Source organism: Tauraco erythrolophus, chromosome 1 (assembly GCF_009769465.1).
Source record: "Tauraco erythrolophus isolate bTauEry1 chromosome 1, bTauEry1.pri, whole genome shotgun sequence".
Classification (NCBI taxonomy): Eukaryota; Metazoa; Chordata; class Aves; order Musophagiformes; family Musophagidae; genus Tauraco; species Tauraco erythrolophus.
The window spans coordinates 70718042-70731991 of NC_141465.1; the positions used below are offsets into that span (position 1 = coordinate 70718042).

General features: G+C 37.4%; 1 protein-coding gene across 1 annotated transcript in view; it reads right to left on the reverse strand.

Moving 5' to 3' along the window:
• Positions 1-13950, reverse strand: part of MYO16 (myosin XVI) — a 296257-nt gene that overhangs the window by 119032 nt on the left and 163275 nt on the right. Inside the window, exons 16-19 of the mRNA XM_086610862.1 lie at positions 11050-11161; positions 7626-7743; positions 6779-6850; positions 6048-6189 (exon numbers count right to left, since the gene is read on the reverse strand). Of these exons, the coding sequence (XP_086466988.1) occupies positions 6048-6189; positions 6779-6850; positions 7626-7743; positions 11050-11161 (444 nt within the window). The remainder of the gene's footprint in view (positions 1-6047; positions 6190-6778; positions 6851-7625; positions 7744-11049; positions 11162-13950) is intronic.

The following is a 13950-nucleotide window of genomic DNA, read 5'->3' on the forward strand; positions in this document are numbered from 1 at the left end:
AATTCAACAATTCCATGTGGGTCAAGGAAATCCCAAACACAAATACAGGCTGGGTGGAGAATGGGTTGAGAGCAGCACGGAGGAAAAGGACTTGGGAGTGTTGGTTGATGAGAAGCTCAACACGAGCCGGCAATGTGTGCTTGCAGCCCAGAAAGGCACCTGTATCCTGGGCTGCATCAAAAGGAGTGTGGCCAGCAGGTTGAGGGAGGAGATTCTGCCCCACTACTCTGCTCTCGTGAGACCCTACCTGGAATACCGCATTCAGCTCGAATCCCCAACACAAGAAGGACATGGAACTGTTGGAGCGAGTCCAGAGGAGGGCCACGAAGATGATTCGAGGGCTGAAGCACCTCTCCTATGAAGACAGGCTGAGAGAGTTGGGGCAATTCAGCCTGGAGAAGAGAAAGCTCCAGGGTGATCTTATTGCAGTCTTCCAGTACTTAAAGGGGGCCTACAGGAAAGTTGGAGAGGGACTTTTTGCAAGGATGTGTAGTGATAAGACAAGGGGCAATGGATTTAAACTGAAACAGGGTAGATTTAGGTTAGATCTAAGGAAGAAGCTCTTTCCTCTGAGGGTGGTGAGGCACTGGAACAGGTTGCCCAGAGAAGCTGTGGATGCCCCATCCCTGCATGTGTTCAAGGTCAGGTTGGATGAGGCTTTGAGCAACCTGGTGTAGTGGAGGGTGTCCTTGCCCATGGCAGAGGGTTTGGACCTACATGATTTTTAAGGTTCCTTCCAACCCAAACAATTTTATGATTCTATGATTTACAAAACAGCATTTTGACTGATAATATTTTACAATGTCTCCAGTTTTTCCTTTCTCCTTAGAATGACAGCTCCGTAAAGATGCCCTTATAGACTAAAAATACCTTTTGATCTTGTACTCTTAACAAGTGCATTATAAAGAAACTACACAAAAATTCTTGGCAATTCCTAAAAACAATACACATACAGAAGACATCCTGTCTGATGATCTACTGTCTTGGCAGATATCTTGCTGTTCATGAAGAGATGCTCTTGACCCATTTGCCATTACTGGCAAGGTGAACAGAATTCCCTTTACAATACTTCTGACCCAAAGTTCCAAACAAGATCAAATGTTATTTGATCGTTCTTTTCCCATATCAGATGGTTTTCAGCTCTGAAATCCATGGAGTTAATTCCCATCGCAATTTTTTATAATCTTCCTACATAAAGCAATAAGGTGAATCTGCTGAGGCAGGATGATCTAATGTGCCTTTTCATCTGCCCCAGATATAACGTTTCTTGCTCTTCTTCCAGCTTCTGCTAGTAACCAGGAAGGAAGCCAGTTGGTTTATGTCTGATCTGAATAAACTAGAAGTGATACTGATTAATGAGGAAATATTCCTAGGATTAGATGAAGTATATAACCTAGCCTTCAAATAAGGACCCCTAGAATTCTACTTGAGACTCCCTCCATTCTCCCAGGGGGACAGTTACACCCATTGTCATAAATACTGTTCTTGAAGAGAACAGGCTGAATACTCCCAATTGGATATGTTCTTCATCTCAAATAATTTCTAAACCAAACTAGTTTCTGAGACTTTTGAGAGAGATTCTTCTGAGTTTTTTTTAAGATTCTAAGATTTTTGCTGAGACTTTGTGTCATTGCCACATCTCTCAGTCATCTTGCTCAACAACTGCCATTTTTCTTTTAATATTAATTTATGCAGGTGCGAGTGGTACAGATGGAGACAGTGGTTGGACACAGTGGAAAGGGACATTGGCTCCATATCTGGCAAACATTTCTTTGTGTGACTTGACAGGTATGGCAGGAAGGGAGAAACACGTTTGCTAATAGATTCAAGATCTATAGCCCTCTCATCAGTAACACATACTATTTCCCAGCTCTTTAAAGAAAAATTTGTTCCATGCTTTAAAAAATGGCATTATCTTGTTTAACAAATCACTGGAAATTATCCAGACTGAAGCAGATCTCAAGATATGATATTATGCACCATACTAATGTTAAATTAATTGTTAATGTGTTAAATGCTTTGTGTTGTTTGTTTTAAAGATTTCCTAACTCCACATACAGAGAGAATTCTCATTATGTTGTGGGTTCATGTTGTGAAGAGGAACTCTCTTTCTGTCATTCCTGCACTCCCAGCACTCTTCTACTGGTTTCCATAATAAATAAATAAATGTTTTAGTTTATGATCTGATTTTTTTTTTAATTTGGGAAGATCTCTATTTCAGAATGTCTCGTTCTATAAATCAGATTATGTGTATTAAGAAGGTTGTAAATGAGACTCCTGAGATCTTTGTTTTGTCCAAATAATCGTTGCTGCTGCTGCTCTCTCATATTTCAATTTTGCTGGGAATAAGATTATACAGTCAGAAAACACAAGCTTTCAGAAAATACCCATTTAGAAATATTCTATATGTTCTATTTGAAACAAATCTCCTACGGCTGACCTGGTGATACAGATAGAGCGTGTAACTGAATGAGAGCTTTCTTTGCTTGTCTGCAATACAGCAGGCATACTGGCATTAGCCCCATCTTCAGGCCACATAAGAGAGAAACTCTTTGCTAACTAGCTGATAAAACCTCATGCTTTCTACTTACTAGCAAGCAGGGAAAACAATATCAAGATTTTCTCAAGCATATATATCTAATTAGCCTGTTTTCCATCAGCAAAGAAAAATGGTATTTCACAAGAGTTCACAGACATTCTTAAATCCCCATAAATGTAAAGTCCTCTTGCAGAATGAGTCAGGAGTTCTTAAAACATATTAAGACAGTTTATTACTAATATTTAGATCATCAGATCCAACTTTGCCAATGTGCAATCAAGTACCTTGAAATGCCACATTTAGGCAACCATGAATGGTCTAGTCTCTCTTATCTACAAAACTGAAAATCAGCATACTTATTTGAATGAAAGTAAAACAGTAGTAAACTTTGAAGAGTTAAGAGTCTTGGGAAGAAGTTCACCTAGACTATTTTTCTAATAATAAAATCAGTATAATAGGAAATCATTATATAGATAAGTGAATATAAATATTAATTATTTAAAAAATAATTATAAGCACCTGTGAGAAATTTTAATAGCTCTCTTCTAATCCAATTCTAGAGGCCAATTACAGAAAAACAGTTTCTCCCCAGTGAATTTCTTTGAAATAATATCAAGTTGAATAAAGTAATAAACCTCAAAGTACCTTGCAACCAGTCCAAACTAGCATCCATGGTTATAATTTAGTTCTAACTAGACAAAATCATAAGAAACCTTTTATGAAGGAGAACAACATTTCTGAAGGTGCATTATCTCACCTAGCACTGTAATTAAAACTCTTGTTTTATATTTATTGGATAGTAATATAAGGTAAAGAACTTGCTGGATTCTGGCAGCACTTTTATCCTCTATACTTCATACCTCCAGAACTTGGTCTTTGTAGCTTTTCATAGAATCATCTCCCCTTCCCTTAGATCTAATGGCAATCATCACTTTTATTTTGCCTGAAACCAGTCACAAGCTATTTCATGGTAAATATAAATCAATATTAATGACCAAAATCGAGTGACTTCACCATAAAAGTTAAACCCAGGTAACTAGTTTTCTCAAAAATGCCAAGATCAAATGTTTCTCTTAGAGTTACTAAGCCAATAACTAATTTTATTCCTGCATAAACTCTCACTGAAGTGGGATGGAAGTACAGTTAAACTACCTCACAACAAAACAAAAGAAGTGAAGTAGAAACCTTATTCCAGGTTTCTGATGTAGGCTTCATCCCATCTGGTAAGTAGTAACTGCTTAAGTTTCCGCCACGGGAATGAAGTGTGGCCTCAAATGTATCAATCTTATTTAGTCACAAGAGTTAATGTCTTTGGTGCATCTTTAAGCAGAGGTTTATGAAAACTGCACCAAACCGGAGGTATAATGTCGATAATTGATAGAATTGCTCAGATGTATATGAAGCAAATCTGAAGCACAAATCACAGATTCACGAAATGATTTGCATTAATCCAACTTGCATCTTGAACTGTGCTTTGCCTTGATTTACTACTACAGGTTATACAATATGATTAGGTTGGGCCAAAAAAATAGCTGGGAGTGGGGGAGGTACTATCTTAAGCTTGTTAACTCAACTGACATGGAAATATCAATGAAGGATGGTCAATTTCATTTTCACTTAAAATAAGCTATTTAGCTTCAAGTTTGGAAAGGGACCTGAGGCTGAATTTGGCCTGCTAAAATTTAATATGTCTTGTCAGCACTGCCAGTACATCCTGAGCTGGGTAGCTTCCTTTAGCCAGTCTAAATGAAGAACTCCCCTTTTTCAAGCATAGGTATAATATAAAACAATTGAAAATTCCTCATTCCTTACAACATCAAACAGCTTTCCTGTTTTAGCTAAGATTTACAACATCACATAGTCTTCAAGTTACCACACAGGTTGAAACAGCTTCACTGAGAAGTGTTTCCACAAGGTAGAAGTCACCTCAGGCACATATGATTGCACTAAAAGGAGACTACAAGGTAAACAGTATCAAAACAGCTTTGACTTTGATTATCTGAAGATCCTATGATACACAGAAATGGGTTTACATTACTGAACAACAGAGATACACAACACTCTACTCTGAAAGGTTGTGAGATACGAAATTTCAAAATTACACATTGAAAAATTATTTCAAATAATTTCAATAGATTTTTAATATACTGATTCTAGATTTCTTCCTCAACAACCACTACAAATTACCTCACTGTAATTAGGAATATCTGAGCTGGATTGTTACCCGTCACAGACACACACTGAGCTAAGCCCATACTCCTTAAGTCCCAGTAACGAATGGGGAAGAATTGAATGTGACCGCAGGCCACTGTCCTTCCTTGTTATAAACACGATATTTCAAATTTGGACATGGATTGGAAGGTTGCTCTAGCTTGGTTGTCCAGATGCCTGCAATTGTAAGGGGCTGTACAATCAGAAACAGTGAAGTGAAATCATTCCGTGCTACTGGCAAACATTCCCTTTGCCTCCAGCAGGAAGCTGGGCACTCTGGTAGTATACATAACGACAGAAAGCTTTTATGTGCAGAAAGCTCTGAGTCACTCAGGCATGGTAGCTTTTCCTGTTAGCTATGCCTATAGCAGAGAAATGTGATTTATTACTAATTGGTCTACAAATAGGCTAGGAATAAAAATAAGAACTCTAAAAGAGAGCACCTGATAAATATTTGTCCTATGACAAATATATCATATATATCATATCCGCCAACACAGATTCTTATTCTTTTTTGGAAGTTCCACATCTGTCATTTATGGATTTACATTTACCAACAATGCCAAGACATCTTGCACTTAAGAAAGACATCTTGTTCATAACAAAGCTCATCTGAGCATGCGAGATGTTGAATCTTGATTAAATCACATGCATGTAATCATCTAATTAGGTCTACTGTCTTAGTTTGCTACTTTGATTCTACTGAGAGTTCTTTTTTTGTTGTTTTTGTTTGTTTGTTTGTTTGTTTCTTGACTGCTCCACTGATGCATATTAATTAGCATTCATTTTTTCTAAGCCACACTAGATAGCAACAGCGTTGAATTTAGCAGATGATAACCTAGAGATATCCAGAACATTCTTAGAATATTTAATTCAGGAAAGTTTAAACATTCATTTGAAGTCCTTTGAACAAAATTCTGGTTTTAATACCCTGTGTCAAGGTCATAGTTCTGGGGAGAAAGAACAAGTACATTCTGCAGTAAAAAAAAACATCAAGCAGTTTTCTGCTTGTTGAAAGACTTAGTTCATTCTGTATTGTCAACTCTTAAAAAGCTACTAATTCTAATCACCAATCTAGATTACTGCATAAAGTACCACTACCCTCTACACAAGCAAATAAATAAACAAATATGATACTAAGGAAACGACTTGAAGGAATGGCCATTGATATAAAGATCCAAGCAGCACTGTCATGCTACCATAAAATGCTTTAAATGATGCAATTGCATTTCTTTTATGGATCTGGATTTGAACAGATAATAATGACACATCTAATAGTTTGTAATAGCACTCCTACCTGCCAGTCTCATCTTGATTTTGAAGGTAGCAGTTGATCGTGTTGACTAAAAAGCTAAATAATCGACCATATAGAGATTTTGCCAAGAGATCCCGGTAAAATTCTGCAATCTCTATCGTGTGCCTCCGTACAATCATGTCTCCTAAGACAGAAAGCAGAAAATAGAGATGAAAGCATGTAGTAAAGCTCACCTTAACCCATTTTAGTGACAGTAAACTTAGTTACAGCTACTTCTCTTTTCCCAAACCTGTCCATGGTGTTAGTTTTTTTCTGATGCCTCCAGTGAAAGATGAGAAGACCGTCAACACTCGCAAGATCTTGAGGGTATGAGTACCACACAGAACTAGCATTTTACTGAAAAGAACTTTTTCAAAACTCCCCCCCCACCCCCCCCACCCCCACCCCCTCAGGACACTTCTGTTAAATTTAGTTCTTAGTATTAATATCTAATCTGTTATCTTGACACACTTCTGTAAGATTAATCAAGTTAGGAACCCACCAGCGTCAGACTGCAAAACTGTTTTGCTTCATATTATAAAGACATTTCTAATTCAGTGACCCAGTCTGACTTACTGCATGGCAGATAATCCTATATATTCCTCTGAGAGAAAATTTACAAGACCACAGCAGAAATAAGAAACAAAAAGCATCTGCTTTGAAAATTCTGAAATCAGAAGGATCAAAATGCCACCAGGTCTGATCTATGAGAATGTAGGCTTGGAAAAGATTACCTTTAAAATACTGAACATCAGTTGTTAAGGCTGAAGCGAGCTCATCTGTTGAAACCTGCAGCATCCCTGCCACTGAAATGAAAAGATAATTTAAAGAAAGCCTGATTTGTGCTCTACTGCATATTTTATTTTTTATAGCAGATTTTCTTAGGTAGATGCTATTTTTGAAGAGTAAAAGAATCCACACATTAAAGAGTGCTGTCATAGGAGTAATCAAAATTAATGAACACATAAAATCGGATTACTATAATCAGCACTTTGTGAAGTTTGAACGTATCTGTGTATTACATTACAGCTTTCTTTGCCCTTTCAAGATTACTGAGGACTTTCCCCAGGGCTTGGCAGACTTTCTCTCATATTGGAGTTAAGGTATGCTACTTATTGACATTCTGTATCCATAATCCACTTTGAGTAGATTTGTTAGTGACCAAGAGGGCAAACTTCAAAGCATGGAAACAAGAGATCTTTCTAAGACATAGATTTTGAATATCAAGAACTCAATTCAATGTAAATTGTTCAGCTGTTGACAAGCAGTGCAGAGCCTTTTAAAAAAAGACTGCACAAAGTGCACTGTACAATTTCTTTTGGCAGACGATAGCATTAAATATGACATTGAATTAGATAATTTTCAATACTAGCATTTCATTTCCCATAAAATCCCGTAAAAATCTGTAGTTTATAAAATATCCAAGTCAATTGGATACTGCCTTCTCACAGTCACTTATGAATTTTCAGAAGTAATTTTTTTTTGTCTCCCTGGAACTGTGTTTCTGTCTGTCGGTGGATCAGCGCAACTGCCCTGCTGTGGGACCAAGAAGGCGACGCTCCATGGTCGCATCCTACTGACCTTGTTCCAGTAGCTGCAGGTCTGACACCAATGCTGTCTCAGCGTCTGTCAGAGCCGTAAAGTGAATGTCTCCAAGATGCAGAATTGCTGAGAGAATTACAAACAGGTTCTCCACCTCCTGCACATATTTTATGCAGAATTAAAGATAAAGAAGAGATCTGTTGGGCACACCAGTGAAAGGCAATGCTTTATAAAAATACACATTCTATTAGTTTGTATCATTGGCATTTGCTAAGTTAAAAAGTATTCACGTGCGAACTATTAACAGGAAATTTGGATTTAGAAATCAAACTGTAACCTATCTAGGACATAAAATAACAAGATTACTTTTTTTTCCTCTTTTGTTTCAATGTAGATCACATTAATTGCGAGTTATGAAAGTTTTTCAGAATGTGATTAAAAATACTGAAATATCTTTAATGGATATTTCTGCAAGAAATAAACATATCTTCTCCATAGAGGATTTCCATCAAGACAATTTCTGTATCTGGGAATGGCAAGGTTTCTTTTTTCCTCAGCCAATTGCATTCACAAATAAAGTGTCTAGCTCTAAATTATAACAGGTTCCTGGTAGTAAAAGCTGTAGTTAAGGTCTAAAAGAAACAAAAGCAACCTCCCTTACTCACACACTTTTCCCCCATGATTGCACACTATGTTCTGATGCCTCTAAGGCTGTGAAGCAAGTATCTTTAGGGCTAGATTTTTCCTGGTCTCATTTCTATCACAGCAAGTAGAGAAATAATTTTCTTGTTTGTTATTTTTTTATGTTTTTAAATTCAAGCAAAAAAAATAATCCATGAAATATGAATCAAAAATGCTAAGACATGGAAAATATTGGGTGTTTTTGGAAGTTTTTTTTAAGGTCGGTTACATAACAATGGTGCTGCTTTAAAATTATAAAACAGGAAACCTGATATCCACTATAGCATTACAAGGCATTATGCACAGCCAAATAAATTGATAATTCTTGAAATATTTTTGAAAAATAATATTTGGAACCTTATTCTGCTGAAACAGTAGAAGTGACAGTGAGAAGTCTCATTTACTGGAATTTGCAGAATAAGATTAAAAAATACACTACAAATGAAATACTTAGTCTATACATGCCCTTTATTCTCAGGTGACTGCAATGAGTTCAGAACACACTGAAATCAAGTTTGGATGACTTTTCATCAGTTTTCAAAAGCAATGGGTCAACAACAAAGCTTTTCTTCTTCTCCTTGTTCCTTTCTCTAATAAATATGCCTGTCATCAGAGGACATTAAAAGAAGCTTAGTCTTTCTGGGATAGAGGCTACAGCACATCCGATGCTTTTTAAGCAAATTTGGTTCTCTAAACTACATTTTAAGACAAGAAGTTCAATCTGTTACTGTATGAGACAGATGTAAATAGGGCTACAGTATCTTTTGCACAGTATCAAAGCTGAAGATGAAAAAAAAGCAATGTATACAGGCACACTATTACAGCATACTTCTTGCTTGTTTGCTAGCTTGTTCAGAACTGGTTTTGGGATGACTGAACAGCACTGAATTGCAGCAGGCTAGCATAGCTGTTTATTCTGGTGATTTTTGTAAGGTCTCGGGTTTCGTCCACATTCCAGATTCTCATTGTGCTTTAAGATGCACGTTCCCTCAACTTCAAAACAATTTTTTAATAAACATTAGCATGCTTTACAAGATACCACTAAAGACTGCTAAGCAATGTTTATCTTCAAAAAGATAATCTACTCTTATGTGGCTAGATGCTCAAGGAATAATACATACAGACCTTTCCATGTATCTCAGAAGTAATGGGTAGAAATTTTAGGAGATATGTTTTACCTACACATTCTGCTCTAAACTCCAGCACAGGAGATCAGTCCGCAGTACTCTGGAGCTCCACAGATTTATAGCCTCCTAAATGGTTATTCTAATGCTGCCTGAATATAGAGGAGCCTTGAAGATGGTTTACGCTTTTCTGAGAGGCAACTTACTTCCTTTCAAGAACTCTGCACAAAGTGAAGCTGAAGTGCTGCATTCAAAAGAATAGTGTATTTTTCTATTTCAAGTGTTCTCAGACAGTATCTGCAGGCTTCTAAAATGTGATTCATTATGCATTCAATTATTTATTTATGGGCTGAATCCCTTCCTCAACAGAACAAAAAGGTCAACAGAGTAGAGAGATCCACTCATCCGTAAACACTGGGCTAAATGCAGAACTGCCTGCAACTTTTGCTACTGAAGTCTACAGGTGCAGGGCTTGAGTCATTAAGAGTAAGAAATAATTCTGTCAAATATAGCCATATGTGTTCAGTTTTGTACATGGCCACGTGAATATTCATGAAGAAAACCCCACTCTTCTTTATATTAAAAGGTGGCATCGGTTACTAACGAACATTTGTTACTACCTTAGCTAGGGAATGCCAAACAACTACACGATGTACCATCGCCACAGAAGTCTACCTCACACCTAAATAACAGCTTCAGCAGACTCACTTTTTTTTTTTTTGTGATAGCCCTTGACCTCTTTTTATCACAACTGTTGCCCATCTGTCATCTCTTATGATAATCTTGCATATCGTCACATTAACTTTTCCTCTGCTTTTTTCTTATGATGCTACATATCATGTAGGGGTAAAAAAGTTTTTACCTCCTTCTAGAAATACTGTTGCTTATGCACTTGTTTTGCAGAAGCGTCCCAGCTACAGTGTGCTAGGTAGCATATACATATGTAAGATACGGAGAGTTTGTTAAATATTCTAGTATCCTGATGGGAATTACCCAGCTTACATGAGTTCTTCTACTCAGCCCTCCATTTCTTTTGATCCTCCTCACACCTCTGTCCTCCAAAACCTCTTCTTGATTGGTTTTCCAAATTACCTTCTTCATTAGCTTTATAGGATTAAAGACAAACATCAGGCCTATCTTCTTGTTGCTTTTTTGGGGTTGTCAGCTCTTTCAAGTTACCCAGCTCTAATTTTGTTTGACTAAATAGGTATTTACTTCTTTTCAGGTGCTGCTAGCAAAGGCAGTTGGAATGTGTGTTTCACAAAATTAAAAGGGACAGGGAGATAATCGGGAAGAGGAGAAAATTCCTGTGGGTTTTATGAGGTTTCTGTCATATGGGATTTGATTGTTTCTTGTTATCTATATAATTTAATTGTTCAGAGTATTATACCTTGAAGCTGTTTTGTGAATCTTTAAGAATGAAAAAGATTTACATTGTTGGTGCTGTGTCTAATTAAAAGCGATTACAGTAATTTCCCTGGAGTGAACCAGTACTGTATATTGTTTCAAGGTCTTAACTAACAGAAAAAAAACCAAAAAAGACAGAAAGGCACTTCTTTTCCCTGCAAAAAGTTATCAGTGAGAGTTCCTTATGGCCTGCTTTGAACTAAGTAGTACGGTCATTTTAGCCACAAATAACATAAGCTTGTGTAACTTACCAGGCTGTTAAATCCCATAGCACCTAGAGCTTGTTTTAGTACGGCTAATTTCTCCCTGTTTTGAGGGTTGGCTGTTAACATCGTCTCTTCCAGACCAGTCTGGCTTAGATACCTGCGCAGAGAGAAAACAGCATATATAGTATTTATAAGGCTAGTGCACAATCAAACTTTTGAGGTTACAAGCCAGCTTTGCCCTTCTAACTAGAGGTTTATTTCAGATTTTTCTTGGCCTTCGGAGGGAACAATACCAGTGCCAGAATGCTCCATATTTCTTTCCTTAAGTTTTTCCTTAAGGCTCCTCCCTGCCAACTTTAGCCTTATGTGTAAGCTAAAAGTTCATATTTAATTTATACCACTGAGACTTTTGCCATTCTTGCACCACCAGAGATTACCCTTCAGAAGGAAAATTTGAGGAGATCCTCTGATAGCTCTGACTGCTTTAAATTCCCCTCCTGCTGGCTAGAGAATAGATCAGCTCTTATGTGCCTGCTCCCACAACGATCGTTTGCTCCCTTAGCAGCTGAATAGGTGACAGGTACACTCGGCATCTCTTAGAACAAGGTAGTAACTAAGTACATAGAGTAGTAAGGGTACAGCCCTTAAGCTGTACTGCTTTGCACACTGTGAAGCAAAAGGAAATTTTACATACCTTCCCAAAAACAATGATTAGAAGAGAGAGACACCTAATACAGCAGCTAACTCAGGAAAGACAAACCAGAATCAACATAAAGGCAAGTAACACAAAACAGAATAATCAAAAATTATAGTACAACAGCCTATTGAAAAAAACAGTAATCTAACCTTTCCAACAATGTATTTTGACTCTCTTGAAATATGTCTATGAGCCAGATTTTTAAAAGTATTCAGGTATCTTCATACAGCTGAAATCACTGTGAATGAGGTGTCTGAATATCTTATGGGATCTGATTTTTAATTACATCATGCTGAGAATGTAAAAAGATGTTTTCTTTTATCATTATCATTAAATTATCAGTATCATTAAAATACACATTCATCACACAATCTACAATCTTCACAAACGTCACTTACATCAACAAAAGAATCCCCCACACCGAAATCAAAATAACATCATCACATCACCAACAAAGGTGGACAATTTACACACACTCCACCCCTCATCCCTTCACCACAATTACATTACAACAACAAAGATTCCTCACAATTATTCTGCTCTATAACAATGTTCTGTCCATGATCTGTCACATAAAGATGGGAAACAATACTGGTTGAATTTCTTGCTCACAATCCTATTCTAATTGCACTATAGAGAAGAAACTGTTTCAAAATAAAACTATTACCACAGAAAGTCTGGCAACGCTCTGCTGAGGGTGGTAGCTCTTGTAAAGGTGGCCTTTTATGTGAATATGTGTGGCTTACAGAAACACACAGAAGAATGATTTAGGATTTACACTTTTCTAACTGATAATGAGTTTTATGAGGTATTAGTGATGAAATGCAGAGCACGTTTTTAGTGGATTGATACTATATTCACCAGTGTGGATTTCCCTTGGAATGATAATGGCGTAAGTTACCCCAGCAGGTGGGCAGAGGAAGAAAGATGGGGGTAAAAATGCACTTTTTGCACCCACAGGAGAACTCAGTCAGCAGACAGCTCAAGTACAAACAAGCCTGACATCACAGTGGCTAAAGCCGGTGAATTAGTACAACCTTTGAGAACGTGGGTCTGCAAGCATCACTGCCAGAGCTCTGCACTGTTTCCTTGAGGTTACTAAAAACATGAATTTTGTCCAAATCAGGTAGATACAAACAATAGCATAGCTGTCAAATTAGCTAGAGCAGATGATATAAAGTATATGCCAGATTTATATTTTTTTCCATTTTTTTTTTCACACTGTCTGTAGTTTCAAAAGGAGGCTAGAACATCTGATACTGAATGGGACATAGAACCTATTGGTATAAAGGTTAATCCAGTAGAAAATTTTCCACTGTTCTGAACTGCTGTGAGCTTATACCAGTTCAATGTTATGCATCGTGTGTTGGTGGCATTTTTGGTCCATAATTAGGCGATTTACAGCGGCAGCTACTCTGCTGTCAAAACGTCCCATTGTTGAATGGCTGGAGGAGTTGGAAACTTACGTCCTCTTCTGCTAAAACTCTTTGTCTCTCTCTCTCTGTGTACTGAGCAGGGAATACTCTTTCCTGTCCTGTGAAGAGAATATTGTATGCTTCTCTTATTAGAGCAACTCCATTTAATTAGCTCTTTTTGGCATAGTTAAAGTGTTAGTGGGTATTGTCATTGCAAAAAGGTGTGTGAACACCACCAACACGTATCAAAGCAGGCTGTGGCACAGCAAAGTGACTCAGAACGCTCACTCCCTTGGAGGAAAGAGCTGAGCTGTGATACAAACCAACAAGTGGCAGTTCTTGCCTTCAGCGCAAGCACTTCTTGCTGATACAGCAGGGGGAAAACCGAGTACCCGCCAAACCAGATGCTTGTGGCTCCAACAACCCATCCGTAAACTCTAGCATCTGCCGAGACACGCCTGTTGGAAGAGAATCTGACTTTCCCAGTATAAATCTCCTGAAGATTTAACCAGTAGATGTGCTGGTGCCTTTGGAAAGGGCTGCAGGTTGGATGTTTTCTAAGGTGCACTCCAACTTAGAATCAGTTTCCTCCGTCTAAAAGCAATTAAATTCTTTTATAACATGTCATGAGGCCCACTCATTCTCCAAACTATTTAAGGACTAATGAAATAAGAAAATTGCTTTGAAGATATGCACATTCAACTGTTGTATGTTTATGATACAAAACATACACATATTAAGGATGGATTAATTGTATAGACTACTTGGAACTGTTCATGGATATCATACAACTCCCACAAAATGCAGAAAATATACAGTTTAGCAGAGTGGGGG